At 47.7% G+C, this 15,626-nt stretch overlaps 1 protein-coding gene across 1 annotated transcript in view; it reads right to left on the reverse strand.

The window, feature by feature from the left end:
• Ccdc93 (coiled-coil domain containing 93) overlaps positions 1-15,626 on the reverse strand; it is a 73,164-nt gene that overhangs the window by 16,777 nt on the left and 40,761 nt on the right. Inside the window, 7 exon segments of the mRNA XM_050129329.1 lie at positions 3,180-3,242; positions 4,674-4,727; positions 7,566-7,631; positions 8,214-8,295; positions 9,365-9,438; positions 12,510-12,572; positions 15,202-15,318. Coding sequence (XP_049985286.1) covers positions 3,180-3,242; positions 4,674-4,727; positions 7,566-7,631; positions 8,214-8,295; positions 9,365-9,438; positions 12,510-12,572; positions 15,202-15,318 — 519 coding nt within the window.

A 15,626-nucleotide genomic window follows, 5' to 3' on the forward strand; every position in this document is an offset into this window, starting at 1 on the left:
AGATCAAAAGACCAGAAAATATATTCACAAAAATCATAGAAAAAAATTTTCCTAACTTAAAGAAGTATTGGCAGAGATTTTCTGTGCCCTGAAAACCACTTCCAAATAACCAAAGAGAAACTTCATATTAATTATAAATGTTCAGCCCATAGCTCAACCTGGTTAGTAGCTAAATCTTTCATTTTAAATTTATCCCTATTTCTTATCATTTTAAATTTATCCCTATTTCTTATATAAGTTCTACCACATGACCCATGACTTGTTACCTCAATTTCTACATATCCTGTTTCATCTTTGTCTTAATTGTGACTCCTTAGACTCCGCCCTTCTTCTTCCCAGCATTCTCTTTGCTCTGGAAATACTGCTTAGCTATTAGCTAACCTGCTTTTTATTAACAATAAAAGCAACACATTTTTTACAAAAAAAAAGAAAACTCTTTTCCTGAGCCACACCAGTCTCTTGCCTTCTTTTTGTATCACTTGGCAGCCAGGCATGACTGACTAGCCGTGACGCCTAGGAAAGAGGCAAAGGAGATGCCCGCTGTCCAGCTGTCTGCAAATGGGGCAGGTTCCAGGGCTGCAGCTTTTGTGAGTTGTCGCTTGTGTTAGGCAGGGCTTTTTGAGGAGTCATCCCTGCTCCTTATAAGGCACCCCTCGCCATCACTTCTGTAAGTAACCCAATAAAAACTCACTGCTTCACCAAGGGGACTTTGGCGGGATCATTACTTTGATCTGTCCTGGGCTCCCTAACTGCAGCAATTAGCAGCGTGTGTCTTGTGTCTAACTAGGGGAAGTCTCACACGACTTCAGTGCCACTTCAGAGTTCTGGGGCACAATGAGTGGAGGAGTCTGAGCTTCTAGTGCCTCCAGTCCTGAACTGTTTCCCATATATATGTTTTCTTTTTCTCTTTTTTCCTTTTATTGAAAATATATTCTTTTCTCATACAATAGACCCTGATTATAGTTTCCTCTCTCTCTACTCCTCCCCGTTCCTCCCCACCTTTCTGCCCGATGGACCTACTCCCTTTCTTTCTCTCATTAGAAAAGAACAGAATAACAACCAAACATGATAAAATAAAATATAATAAGATGAAGCAAAAGCTATCATACTTAAGATGGACATGGCAACCCAATGCCCAGCCTTTGTGAGCACCCCGTGGTTCCTCTCGCACCCCTCTCTCTTGTTCTTGCTTTACTTGCTCACGAGGGTTTGGTCTTGGGTCTTGCCCACACTTCCACAGCCTTAGTTAGCAACCACACACTGAGGAACGAGTTCTCCAGCCCAAACTCTTTGGAGTTGGAGCTGATGCAGATCATTCTTCCCACAATGCTGCCTGGTGGATTACTGGCCCCTTCACTTTTTCATGTGAGCATGTATGGTGTGCAATGTGGTGTATGAATGTTTTGCTTGTGTACATACATGCACATGAAGACCTAAAGTCGATGGCAGGAGCATCCTGTCATTCTTCCACCATATTCACTGAGGCAGGGTGTCTCAATCACAGCCAGAGCTCAGACAGGATGAGTCTTGCTAACCAGCTTTCTCTGGGGATCTTCTGTCTCTCTCTGAAGTGTTATTACAGGTGGGTCACTATGTTCAAATGGGATTTATGTGGCTTCCAGGAATTTGATCTCTGGTCTACACACTAAAAAGGCAAGTACTTTTTAAACCGGGGAGCTGACTTCCAGAGAACCCCACTCCCCACTCAGCTGGGAGTTTACTGAAACTTGTCTTCAGAGTGCTGCCTGAATCCCTTCTCTTTTATACCCATTCCCAATGAGTTTCGCGTGTCTATACCTTTGGGTCAGACACCTGAGCATCAGCCTTGACCCCTTTGCATCCAGGCATCACTAGATTCCATCAGATAGAGCACCTCACCTTCCCCTTGTCAGCAGCTCCATTCACAGATCCTGCTGCCTCTACCCAGACCAGCCCTCAGAAAGCTACTGGCTTCCTTGAAGTTCTCTTCAAGTTTGGCCTCAGCCTTGTCTTAGTAGTAGTTTAGGTGGCACTGCCCACATAAACAGCCTTGTATTTTGGCACATATGAGTAGATCTTGGTCTTCAAATAACCAGTTTCCAGAGGGCAGGTCATCTGAGCTCTTGTTATTAGGACCCGATGCACGGCTGAAAAAGTAGGAAGTAGCCACTCAGGGTCTCCAAACAGCATCAGGGCACAGACTGTATTAATTCTATGTATCTTTAAATATTTGCACTTGGTCTTGCTGAAGGCTGAGAAGCCATCTTTAAATATTGAAAGGTAGTCATGCATGGCGGTGCATATCTATAACCCAGCATTTGGGAGTGGAGGCATGATTACCGGAAGTTCAAGGCCAGCTGTGACTAGACAGAGTTTAAGGCAGCCTGAGCTAGAAGATTCTCTCTCAAAAACTAAAAAAGAGAAAAGTACTCTTGTATCAAGGACATATTCAACTACTCTGAATTTAACCAAACATCTCACAGAACAGGAAGGGAATAACCCCACACAGGCCCTTGAAGCTCCCTGGCCATTCCTGCCAAAGCTTGGCTTTCTCCTCCCAAAGGAAAGAAAAGTGTCCAAACCAACAGGGACACAAGGCCAAGGGTTGTCTGTGGGTCTGAATCCCCGTGAGCCAGGCACTGGCAATATAAAGGGCTTAGAAATACAGTGTCAGCTGTGGCTAGGTTTGGAGCTGGCTCTCCAACCCCCCCCCCCCCCAACATGTCACATCGCTCTCTCAGGTCCCCAGTTATTAAGAAGACCTGAACTTAAATCCTGCCTTGGGGACCTATGCGAGGGTTGCTCTTGGAGAAATAGCATACTTGAAGCATTTTAAAAAATTTTAATTTTTTTTATCATTTTATGTGCATGGGAGTTTTGCCTGCATGTGTATGTGTGCCTATGTGCCATGTGGGTCCTCAGAACTGGAGCAGAAGATGTGAGCAGCCACGTGGGTGCTGGGAATTGAACCAGAGTCATCTGAAAGAGCAGCCAGTACTCTTAACTGCTGAGCCATCTCTTCAGTGCCCCCTCCTTATTTTCCTTTTTTACTGATGTGCAGTTGTGTGTGTTTGTATGGTGTGTGTGCACGTGAGTGTGCACGCCAGATCCCCTGGAGTTGGAGCTGCAAGTGGTTACAAGGTGGCAAGGGGTCCTCCACAAGAGCCATGTTCTTAAGTTCTTAACCATCTGACACCCACCTGCAGCAAGCGGATCTTGTACAGCTTCTCTTTTTCCATGTTGTACCGTCTGTCCAGGTCCTCCTAAGAGCAACAACAGGCCAGTTATCTAGACTGGAACTTCCATTCCCTGACGGAGTCTCAAGTTCCCTCTCTCAGATGGCCAAGTTTAGACCCTCCCACCCATGAGACACATTCACACTGCCTCCTAAAACCTTTTCTTCTGTCAGCATCCTGGCTGAATCCAATGTTCTTTTCAGAAGGAAAAAAGTACTTATTATTACCCGGGGGTAGGGGTGGGGGGACATACATGTGAAGGTCAGAGGGCAACTCTGTGGAGCTGTTTCTCCCCTTCCACCTTCCTAAATCCAGTACTCTTAACAGAGTACCTCCTAATGGCTCCTGCAGCCCCCACCTTTAACCAGGAACACTCGTCAACAAAAGGGAGACCACACACTACCTTAAGAGTCTTTGTCCTATGCCTCTGGGTTTTCAGCTAACACTGGTTTTCTGATTATGTTTCTGCCTGGACCTGAGGCATCCAAAATGGTAGAACCACTAATTCTACATGTCTATTTAAACTTGTGTCAATTAAAATGAGGAAAAGTTCAGTCCCCCAGTTTCAGTAGGCATGCACTATGTGTGGGAAGACGCCGATGCGAACATTTTCAACATTACAGAGTTCTCTGGGACAGAGACAATGCACAGGTGTGGCTCTACATTGAACCTAGACAGGGAAAAGCAGCTGCAGTCTGTTGTCCCAGAAAAAACTACAGAAGGGGCATGCATGCACACATGAACACACATAGCACATGCAGTTTCTTGGAAAGAGCTCAGCTAAAGGTGACATCTAACATATCGCTGTAGGAGTCCCATGTCCAGTCTTCTAACAGGTTATGAAGAAACACCCTAACAGCCCTGCTTGGAGGAGGACCCTGCTTCTGACCTGGTCTTCTTCCTTTCTCCTTACATGTGACAAGTATTGTTTTAACTCATAACAAGGTTCAGCAGACCAGAACAGGCTACAGAAAGCCGAAACCTTTGAACCATGCCTGACTAGAGTTGTACTGGAATACAGTCATGTGCATTCATTTATAATACATGCGACACAATGTCATCACTTACAACATTCATGCTTGGAAAACATGCAATCAAGTTACCAAAAAATCCCCTTATAATACTGTAAGTAAGATTAACTGTGTTGAGCTGCACGTCGGATACCCCAACACAGTCAGTTTGGCAGCTGGAGCAGTGGTCTGCTATAACGCAGCAGCACAGAAGGCACTTTCCCCTCAGCCCCACTCTCTCGCCCCTCAGCGCTTATGTGGCTAAGACAGGCCTCTTTCATCTCAGGAGTGAAAGGTCTAAAATGGTACCATGCCCCTGGAGGGCAGCAGCGGAGGAGGTGGCTGTACAGACCCGGCAGGAGGCCGGGAAAGCTGTCAGGACAAGAGCAGGAAGAAGGCTGACCCATCTCTCAGGACAATGCTGGTCCACGGATGAGGAGATACTTACATTGTGAGTCATGGTGGAGGTCGCGGCACCCTGTGGCTCTCCACTGGAGGAAGTCTGAAAGGATGAAAACAGGGTCAGCACCTCTGCTCAGTGAGGGGAGCAGAGAGATGCTGAGTGTCTAGGCTTCAGACAGGAGCCAGGAGGGGCAACTATGGAGCTGAAATGACCTCGTTTTTCTGAAGAGTAGCCAGACTGTTCGAGAAACCCAGACTTTAGACTGTTCTCTGACGTGTGTCAGGTACACCCCAACAAGCTCCACTGTAGTGTGGGCTGGATGTTGGTGCCTTCCTCGATCACTCTCTACCTTATTCACTTTAAAGAAAAACCATTATATTTATTTATGTATCAAATGTACGTATGTTCTCGTTTGTGTGTGTTTAAGTCAGAGGACAGCTTGCTGTTCTTCCTCTCTACTGCGGTCATCAGGCTTTTTGGTAAGCACTCTCACCTGATGAACCACCTCGCCTTATTTTCTTGAGCCTCAGTCTCTTCACTGAACCTGGAACTTAACCAGTTTGGCTAACCGGCTGGTCAGTGAGCTTCAGGGGTCCTTCAGTATCCACAGCTGTACTGCCTGGCTCCTACAAGGGTGCTGGAATCCAAACTGGAGTCTTTGTGCTCGCTCAGCAAGCAGCTTATCCTCTGAGCCAGCTGCCCAGTCTCCTGTGGTTCATTTTCTACAGAAGAATCCCTCCGATAGGACGTAATGAGATAAAAATGTGATCTCTGCCAATTCAGGGGCCAGAGGAACTGACAATGCCCAGAGGCTCAGTGCTGGGGAAGTACCTGAGGCCAGCTTGGGCTGCATTCCTACCGCCACTGCTGTTCACTCCTCCTCTCCCTCACAGGGGTGGGCATCTCTGGCCGAAATGACACCACTGCCCTAAGGCCTGGATCTCTCTGGCTAGGGGCAGCACTTCTCCATGGTCTACTGTCCACTGGAGAGTGCTGGGCATGGTGGTGGGGCAGCCGGAAGAACATCAGCAACATCAGCGCTGGGGGCTTGGACAGGATGCTTCCTTCCCTGACCTTCCCATTCCCCCTGCTACAAGGGCAGGGCAGGTTCAGTGAGTGGGCTCCAGGGACATGACCAGCCCACATCTGGGGAGAAGGCAGGCTTTGAATGAAGTGTGGTAAGAAAAAACAAAATCCAAGAGATCCACAGGATCTGATGGCCCAGGCCGTAACTCCAGCTACTCAAGGCAAAGTGGAGAAAATGTAAAGAGACAGGCTAAGTGGGAAATGAAGGGAGGGATCAGAGTTTTGGACCTTTGGCTGAAGGAATCACTTGAATAAGACCTAAGGAAATTGGTGGGAGTAATCGCAGCACTCAGGAGGCAAAGAAAGGCAGATCTCTTGAGTTCAAGGCCAGCCTGCTCTACAGAACAAGTCCCAGGACTGTTACACAGAGAAAACCCTATCTTGAGAAAACAAACCAAATCAAAAAAATCCAAGAAAATTACAGGAGAAGTTGAGAAATACAATTTGTGTTGAGTGTGGTGTGTGTTAAGGTATACTGTGTGTTGAGTGTGGTATTTGTTAAGGTATATTTGTGTGAATAGTGTGGTGTGTGTTAAGGTATACTCGTGTGTTGACTGTGATATGTGTTAAGGTATACTCGTGTGTTGAGTGTGATATGTATTAAGGTATACTCGTGTGGTGAGTGTGATATGTGTTAAGGTATACTCGTGTGTAGAGGCTGGAGGAAGGTGTCCAGTATTCTGCTCTATTTCTCTGCCTTATTCTCTTGAGACAGAGTTGTACACTGGACCTGGAAGTAGACCGACAATCAGAAAGCACCACAAATCCCCATCTTCATCTGTTAAATTGGGAGCATAACCCCAGTCCCTGGCATCCATCCCAGCGCCCTGACCTGGGAGTTGCCTTGCTCTGGACTCCAAATCCCAGCATGCCAGGTCTTGACCCCTCCCTGGGGGAGGGTCAGGACCACTCCACAGGGTATTTAAGTGGGTTCACAGAAAAGGAACATGTGGTTCCAGGTTTACATGTGTTCACCCCTTTTCTGCCTCCCCTGCCATGCTCTCGGCTAGCTAAGAGCACCACTACTTAATAAAACATGGGCATTTAATTTGATTTAATCTGACCTAATTGGATTTCTTTGCGCCGGCCGTGTTAGGATTTTTTCCTAACACCATCCACTACAGTGATAGGGCTATTGGCTCTTTCAGCCATGCGTGGCCTTTTTTAAAACAGGAAATATTTATTTTTATTTTATGCATGAGTGGTTTCACCTGCATCGTATGCTGTGCACCTCCTAGATCATCAGACACCAGAACTGGAGTTAGAGGAGGCTGAGTCGCCGTGTGCATACTGGGAAGGGAATGCGTGCCCTGCAAGAGCAGCAGGTGCTCTCACCAACCCTGGGGACTGTACATTCAGAGACCCAGCTCAGGAAGTTGGCAGTCCTTTGGGAACATGATTAATGGTTGGTGCTAGGGGCATGGCCATCTACTCCGGGCTTGATGTAGCTGTTGCCATCTTTAAACAGAGTAGCAGGGTTGGGCAGCACAAGACCCTCACATGATCAGACCTTTTAACAGCCCATCATGTAGGAAGAGAGGCTCATGAGAGCCTCCCCTCCTCAAGCCGTGTGAGAGGTGAGCTACTGACTGAAGTGGGTCTCTCGGCACTGCTGCAGGCCTTTGTGCAGCCGACTGTGACACCCAAGCCTCTCTAACTAACCCCAATAAACATACTTTGTTCACCAAACTGGATTTAGACAGAAGCCCTCCTTCAGCTTGGCAGTGCCCTTTTTGGTTGGAGTGAATGGCTGTCTTCATGTCTCCCCAGGAAGAGTCACGGCACCGAATTGCTGCAATCTTCCCAGCCAGAAAGCAGCTGACGGCACTGAGGGCTAACTGAAGCCTTTACCTTGTCGCCTGGTGTTCTCTCAGCTTTCAGGGTCTCGATTTCCTGCTGCAGACGAGCCATCTCCTCCTGGAAAAGCAAGGTGAACCTTTACAAAGCTCAGGTAAGCTAATGACGGAAGGTAACTGTTAACTTCATCATATGTGGTTTGTTTTTACGTTTGTGTTTGTGTGCACGTGTGTGGACACATGCATGTATCTGGTGTGTATTTGCATGTGTGCACTCATGCTCATATGTGCACCACAGCATATGTGTAGAGGTCAGAAGACAACCTATGGGGTAATTTTTTTTTCTTCCACAGTGAACATCCCAGGGACTGAGCTCAGGTTGTCAGGCTTGGTGGCAAGCACCATTATCTGCTGAGCCATCTTACCTGCCCAGTTTAAGTATTCAATGGAGACGTTTCATCTTTACTTTCACTAGTGTGTGCCAGGACAAAAGCCAACAGGGAACCAGGCGCTCTGCTCCCACTGGCAAGCTTGTCCCTTCCTGGGAAAGAGCTCTTTCTCCTGGGCTTGCAAGAGCAGAAAGCACCTTCCCCATAGAGTCACCTCCTGCACTGCCCTGGCTAGCAGGCCCCAGAGCACAGGGGAGGGAAGCCAAGCGCCTCGGCAGAGCTCTGGCTGTCCACCAATGCCACGCAGCACTTACCCGGCAGTGCGCCTTAAACTCCTGCTCCTGGCTTTTCAGATTCTCATTCATGGCTACGAGGGCTCTCAGGCTCTGGAGAATGCTGAGGAGGAAAGGCCAAGGACACAGGGCAGGCCATTACCATCTGCTTTTACAAACTGAGAATAAAGCCACGTCAAGACTACAAGGTGCTCCTTCTTAAATTCCTTTGTTTTTCCCAAGGGTGTAATGGGAGAGCCACAAACGGTCAGGATTTCCATTTCTAATTATGCATTTGGACCCTCAAGCCCAGGAGGAGACAAAACACCTAGGACAAGATTCTAGAATGTGAAGGTCAACTCTGGAGATGTCAATGAGCTTCAGTGGTACACATTTATTCAGTTGTACTCAGGGTAAAAGCTGTGTGTGTGTGTGTGTGTGCGCGTGTGCACACTTGTGTGCACATATGTGCACATTCATGTGGAGGCCAGGGACAGTCTCAAATGCTCTTCTTCAGGTGCTAGCCCGTTTTTTTTTTTTTTTAACTAAAACCTATTGTATTATATTTATTTAGTAGGTGTAAGGAGTGCGCTTGTGCAGCAGGCGTGGGAGTCTCCTACCATGTGGCTCCAGGAACTGAACTCAGGTCGTCAGGCTGCACAGTAAGCACTTTGCCCCACAGAGGGATCTCAGCAGCTTTTCTCCCTTGTGTTTTGAGACAGGGTCTCTCATTGGCCAGAGACTGCCCAGGTAGTTTAGACTGGCTGGCCCAGCAAGTGCCAGGGACCTTGTTTCTACCTCCCTGGCTCTAGGATAACAAGCATGTACCACCATACCCAGCCTTTTCAGATTGGATGAGAGACATCAAACTTAGGTTCGTATGCTTAAAAAAACAAGCACTTTAAGCCACTAAGTCCCCAGTTCTGTTTCACTGTTTTTAAAACCAGAACACCACTGCTTAGATCACAAGGAGAGCTGAAGGGAAGGTGGGTGACTCAGTGCGGTCCAAGAATTTCAGCGATCATCAGGGTGACTGCTGGTCCCTTCTGGATGGTCATGTGACATTATCTGAATGGAAGTGGAGCCCCAGCCCATGACCTCTGGCTATTCTGTCCCTTAATCAGATAAATCAAGCCTCAGACCCTGCAGTCAATTTCGTCAAAGGGCTAATAGCACCTGCCGAAACCCCTTACCTTGGGTCGGCTTTGGCTTCTAATTTCTCCAGGGCTGCCTGTTCTTTGTCTAGTTTCTCACCATGATTCTTCAGCTGCAAGAAAGAAAAGAGACATCATTGGCTACAGAGACTTAAAAGGAAAAAAATGTGCTCCATGACCCAGCCCCATCCCTGGCTCACTTGGTCACTTGGGATAGATGACTGAACCACTGGTTTTGGTTGTGCACTGAGAAAAACAGATGGGTCAGAGAGATGGGATGGAGGGGGAGATGCAGGAGCGAGGTCAGAACCATGATTTGCTAAATGTTGCACTGGCTATGGAAACACTGAGGAAGACTTCACAGTGCAGCAGGGGAGGTGGGAAAGCCCAAGGTGGCACAGAGGAGGAGGAGGGGAGGGGAGAGAGGGAGGGAGGGAAAGAAAGCGAGAGAAACTATCAGACCAGCACTGTCATGGTAGGGTTAAAGCTTCCCAGCCTCTTGAATGCTATATTCCCAGCTTTATGTCAACTTGACACAGACTAGAGTCATCTAAAAGGCCTGAGTTTATAAAATGCCTCCATAAAATCCAACTGTAAGGCATGTTCTTAATTAGTGATTAATGGGGGAGGACCCAGCCCACTGTGGGTGAGGCCATCCCTGGGCTGCTGGCCTTGGGTTCTATAAGAAAGCAGGCTGAGCAAGTCACGAGAAGTGAGCAAGTAAGCATCATCCTATTGACCCTATGGTCCCTGCATCAGCTTCCGCCTCCAGGTTCCTGCCTGGCTTGTGTTCCTGTTCTGACTTCCTGTGATGATGAGCTGTGATATGGAAGCATGAGCTGAACAAACCCTTTCCTCCCTGACTTGCTTTTTGGTCATGGTGTTTTGCCGCAGCAATAGAAACTCTAAAGCCAATATTTAACCTTCTTTTGATTTAGCAAATGGAAAAGTCTTTAAGAAAACACAGATTTTAATGCATAGAAATATACTTTTGTGTATGTCATGTGAGCGAGCACTTGCTAGTGTGAGACGTGTATGTGGAGGTAGAGGCTCAGGTCCCGAAGTTCCTCAATTTTTGCTTCTTCATCCTTATCTCTTAAGACCTGATCTGTCACTGAAAGAAAAAGTCAAGGTAATGCTACCCTACTCGGCCAGTGAGCCACTGGGATCCATCACCTTCGTGTTTCAGGGCTGGGCTTACAAGTGCCACCACCATGCCAGGCTGCTATGAGGATAATCAGGTCCTGAACACATAGGTCCTTATGCTCACGCAGCGAGCACTTTACCCACTGAGCCATCTCCCCAACCCATCTACTGGTATTTTTTTGTAAGTATCTCTTTTACAATGATCTAGAAAATAAGGTCTAATGTCATGAACACAGTGAACTCCCAAGCACCTAAAGAAATATATACACGTGGGCTGATGACATGGCTCACGAGCAGCCACTCCTCAAAGTCTGAGTTCAGTTCCTGGACTCTGCATGGTAGAAGAGAACTAACTTCCACAAGTTGTCCTCTGACCTCCACACATGCACTGTGGCACGCTTACCAGACCAGCCCCCACCCCCCATACAATAAATACATAGACATTTTTTCAGAGGAAATGTGCACAAGCATGCAGAATATAATTGCTATGAAACCATAAAAAAGTCCTTTAGACTCAGAAGATCCTGGCTGTAATCATCACCCTGCAGTAGGCAAAGAGATGGCGGGTGACAGGAGTTCACATTTTGTGATTTGCAAATTTCTGAACCATGTGAGCATGTGATGTATTCAAAACAAAACAAGTTTCAAAAGTTCCTAGCTGAAAATGGCGGTGTCAGATCAAACCCTTCTCACCTCAAGTCTCGAAACAATCCAGGCTATGATGCCGCAACACGGAAGTAGGCTAACTCATGGGACAAAACAGAGGGCTGGCAGATGGGAACAGACAGAAGACAGCTATGGAGAACTAACCGGCGTGGGTGACAAGAATGGCTTGTGGGGCTGAGGCCTGGATCAGAAGAGCGAGGTTGGCATAGCAATGAAGCCTGACTCAGTTACACAGGAGAGCATCTGAGGGCCCCAGATGGCTGGCAAGAGCAAAGAGAACGGGAAGCTCCCCAGCTCTGAGTGTCTGTTGCCGGGAGCTGATTTACCACAGAGAAGGCAGCACCCGTCCAGAGAAACAGTGGAAGCGAGCTGCAGTGAGTTCATACTGTCAGCTTGACAGGATCTAGAGCCACCAGAGACAGGCTCTGGGCACACCCGTGACAGATCAGCCAGGGCAGTCCAGCCTCTAGGAAAGTCCACCCTACAAGTGGGAGGCGCCACCTCCTGGGCTGGCGTCTAAACTGCAGAAAAGGAGAACATGAGCTAGGCGCTGGCATTCATCTGTCTGCTTCCTGACTGTGTGTGCTGGGGCCAGCTGCTTCAGGTTCCTGCTGCATTGCCTTCTCCACCATGAAAGACTGCATACTTCAGCTGCGAGCCAGACTAAAGCCTTCCCCTCCTTAAGCTACTCCTTGTCATGGGTTCTGTCACAGTAACAAGCCATGTAGCTGTAGCATGTACATAGCATTGGTGAGAGGAAATTTAAACCAGATGAATGAATAACCAACAGTCCTCAAACATCCGAAGACAGAAAAACACAGTGGATCAGCTTACAAGTGGACCCGACTAAAAAACAACTATAAAGAAATATACACTTTATACCAGGGACCTAGGAAGACAGTATTCATCTAAAAAGGAACTGGGCTTCCATCTAGGGAACTGGATTGCGAACCAGAGAGATTAGAGCTGGTAGCCCGCGCCACTGATGCGGCAGCCAGTCAGGTTCTGGCTCTCCTGGGGTGGCTGTGTGGCTGTCTCCAAGGTGTCACTGCTGTCACCACCTGTCTGCCAAAGCAGCCTGCATTCATCACATTAGTCTACCTGGAAGGGCAGGCTTTGTAGAAATGCAGATTAGGTCTGCGTCATGAGAGAGCCCGGCATGGTCATGTCTGTCCAGTGCTGCCGGAGGAACGCTGCTCATCAGCTGCGGTGGCAGGAAGCCAGCCTCAGAGTCTGGTCACAGCAGGGGAAGGGAGTTTCATGGTGGTGCTTGACCCACACCATCAGTTTCTCCACACCGTTGTGATCTGACCCGGGAGAGGAGGCTGTGGGCCCCGAGGTCACAGTGAGGGAGGAGGGAACAGATGCTTACCTCTGTCAGTGTCTTCTTCATGTCACTGTACTTGGCCTGGAGGCTGCTGTGATTCGTTTGCAGCTGTGAGAGAGAGAAAGGACATCTGCTTGAATGGAATTCCTTTCTCGGTCCAGACAGCAATGGGATCCTCCTTTTACAGTGAGGAGGTAAAGACCAGAAAGATTGAAACATTTAAACTGTAGGACTTCATTTTATTTTTTTAAACAGTTCTATGTTTACTTATTTTGGTGCTAGGGAGTTAACCTGGGGTTCCATGTGGAATAACATGGAGTCTTCCACTGAGTTCCACCCATAGACCAATGAGGGGCACCTCCCCATTCCTAGGATTATATACTGAATGCCAGGCTTTCCAAATGAGTCTTGGAAACTTGAGCTTGGGGTGCCATGCTTGCACCCAGCCCTTTACCAACTGAGCCGTATCCCCAGCAGGCATGCAGACTTTTATCATCCAAAGACTGTCCCTAAGTCATCCCTGCCTTCTTTATGGTCTGCTTTCCTAGGAGAATATATGAAGATCTTCCAAAACAGTCCCACCTGTCACCAAGACCTATAAATGACCAGTAGCTCTCTTAAAAGATCATTTGGGACTGGTGGAAGAGCTCAGGCTGTAAGCTGCTGGCCACCAAGTCTGATGACCCAAGTTCAGTCCTCAGGACCCATTTGGTAGATGGGAAGAGCTGAACCCAGCCAACTGTCTACTGGCTTCCATGACATATGTGCACTGCTCTCAGAAATAAACGGGAAACAATGGTTTGTTTCTCCCACTCCTGCCATCACCAGCTCACCTACTGCACCATCTTCTGAAGGTCTGGGACTCCCTGAGCCTCTGCCCATATCCCACATCATACACACCAACAGGCAGTGGCATGCCACGACCCTGCTGCAGTCCTCTGGCTTCCACAGTCCTAACACAGACCTGGAAGGTGCTCCGTTCTTGGTCTGCCCACTGCACACCTCACTCAAGACTCCTCATCCATCAGACAGGAAGGAGCTGGCCAACTCTTCCTCCCTTCATCTTTGCTTATGTTCCTTCCTAAGCCTCCACCTGGTTCCTCAACATCTCCACGCAGACCTCTGTAGTAGGAGCTACAGGCAGCGTTCCTGCCACCCTGCTCCCAGCCGCCTGGCTAGCTTATGCCCCAAAATAACAACACACAAACTGTATTCATATAAACACTGCTTGGCCCATTTCTATTAATGTGTGTAGCACCACGAGGTGGTGACTTATCTTGCCTAACCCATATTTAGTAATCTGTGTAGCACCAGTCTTACCAGGAAAGATTCAGCATGTCTGACCTGGTGGCTGTTTCAAAATGCTGGTGTTCTGGTCCATACCGCCAGGGCAAACTCTGACTCTTTCAAGCAGTTGATCTGACTACAGAGTGTTTGAGTGTGTTTTCTGAGTGCAGTACTGCAGCTTGCTTGCTGGCAGGGACCTTGAACCGCCATTGAGTTGTGGCAATAAAAATGGCTACAGCCAGTACCTCCTCCATGAGGCTGGAAAGCTAAGGAATGGGCTGGATCCAGCCGCCAAAGACATGGCTTTAATCCTACCCATGTTGCTCAGTAAATTAAAGACTCTTGTGGTCACAAAAAAGACATATACAGTAAAAGAAAGATTCAAAGTCGAAGAAAATGTCTAAATGATTTACTATGTGTTAAAAAAATCTATGTAGGCTAAAGGTTAAAGTTCTTAAAAGTAAAAAAGAAAGAAAGAAACAGAGTAGTTGGGTGTGGTGGTACACACCTTTAATCCCAATACTTGGGAGGCAGAGGTAGATTGAACTCTGTGACTTCAAGGTGTGGTAGCACACACCTTTAATCCCAATGCCTGGTCCACAGAGTTATTCCAGGACAAAGATAAACAGAGAACTTGTCTCAAAAAAAATCTGTAGTTGTAGCCAGCTGTGGGCTGCAAATGTGGGTGCTGGGAACCAGAACTCATGTCCTCTGCAAGAGCAACGAGAGCTCTTGATAGCTGCCATCTCTCCTGCCTTGCCCTGCATTTTCCGTGACAGGGGTTGATAAACTTTACCTATAAGGGACCAGGCAGTACACAGTTTAGGTTTTGTGTGTTGTTTGGTCTCCACCACAACTACTCAACGCTGTTACAGTAGCTTGAAAGCAGTCACAGAAAAATAGGAGAGCAAATGTGTTTAGCTGTTCCAGTGAAACTTAACTCATGGGGATGGGGAGACGGCTAGTGGACAAAGTGCCTACCATGCAGTCCTGAAGACTGAAGACTGGGTCCCCAGGGTCAATGTGAAAAAGCTAGGTGAGCTTGGCAACTTGCCTCTAATTCCAGTGCTTAGGAGGCAGAGACAAGGGATATCCCTGGCAATTTAGCTAGCGAGACAAGCCTAGCTGGCTCAGAGAGACCTTGCCTTAGTAAATTAAGTGGACAGTGATTAAGGAAGACACCAACAAGTCTCTAGCTCCTGCACGCCCATCAGGCACAGATATGTACACTAAGTACCTCCACATACTCGCAAACACCCACACATGCAGACATCATCCACATAACTTTACTTACAAAAATGCATGCAGCTAAACAGCACTGAAGGCTGCAGTGTGCTGCCTGAGCCAGTGCCCCCTTTGACCAGTCTACCACAAGGCTCTTCATTCATCTTCCGATTCTTCCCCTTAAAAGAAGTTTCATTAACTAGAGTGGAATTCTAAAAACACTCACCTCTTCTAGATGTTTGGTCTTCTGCAGAATCTGTTTATTCAAGGAAATGACTTTCCGCTGATGCAGCTGGGAGGTTCCCAACTTTTCTGTACTTTCTTCAGCAGACAGCTCGGACTGCTGTGGGAAAACCCAAGGAGGATAATGAACTCAGATCCATTCAGGTTGTCCATCCATACTCAGTATGAGCAAGGCAGTTCTGGGCAGCCGGTCTCACCCAGCCAGGGCATCCACAATGTCCTGCCCAGAACCGAAATTCAGACAGGGAAAGTCTGACGTCATCAAAGTCTGCTTGGGAGCAGGGGAACTCATGGGTACAGGCTGCCCAGCTATGGTTACGCTGAAACCATCCAGGCAACAGCATCTGTGGGGAGGTCTTAGCGGGAATACGGGATGTCTTAGTGGTTTCTTTATGAAACCATCTGGAA

Source organism: Alexandromys fortis, unplaced genomic scaffold (assembly GCF_014885135.2).
Source record: "Alexandromys fortis isolate MF-2015 unplaced genomic scaffold, M_Fortis_MF-2015_v1.1 scaffold_287, whole genome shotgun sequence".
NCBI lineage: Eukaryota > Metazoa > Chordata > Mammalia > Rodentia > Cricetidae > Alexandromys > Alexandromys fortis.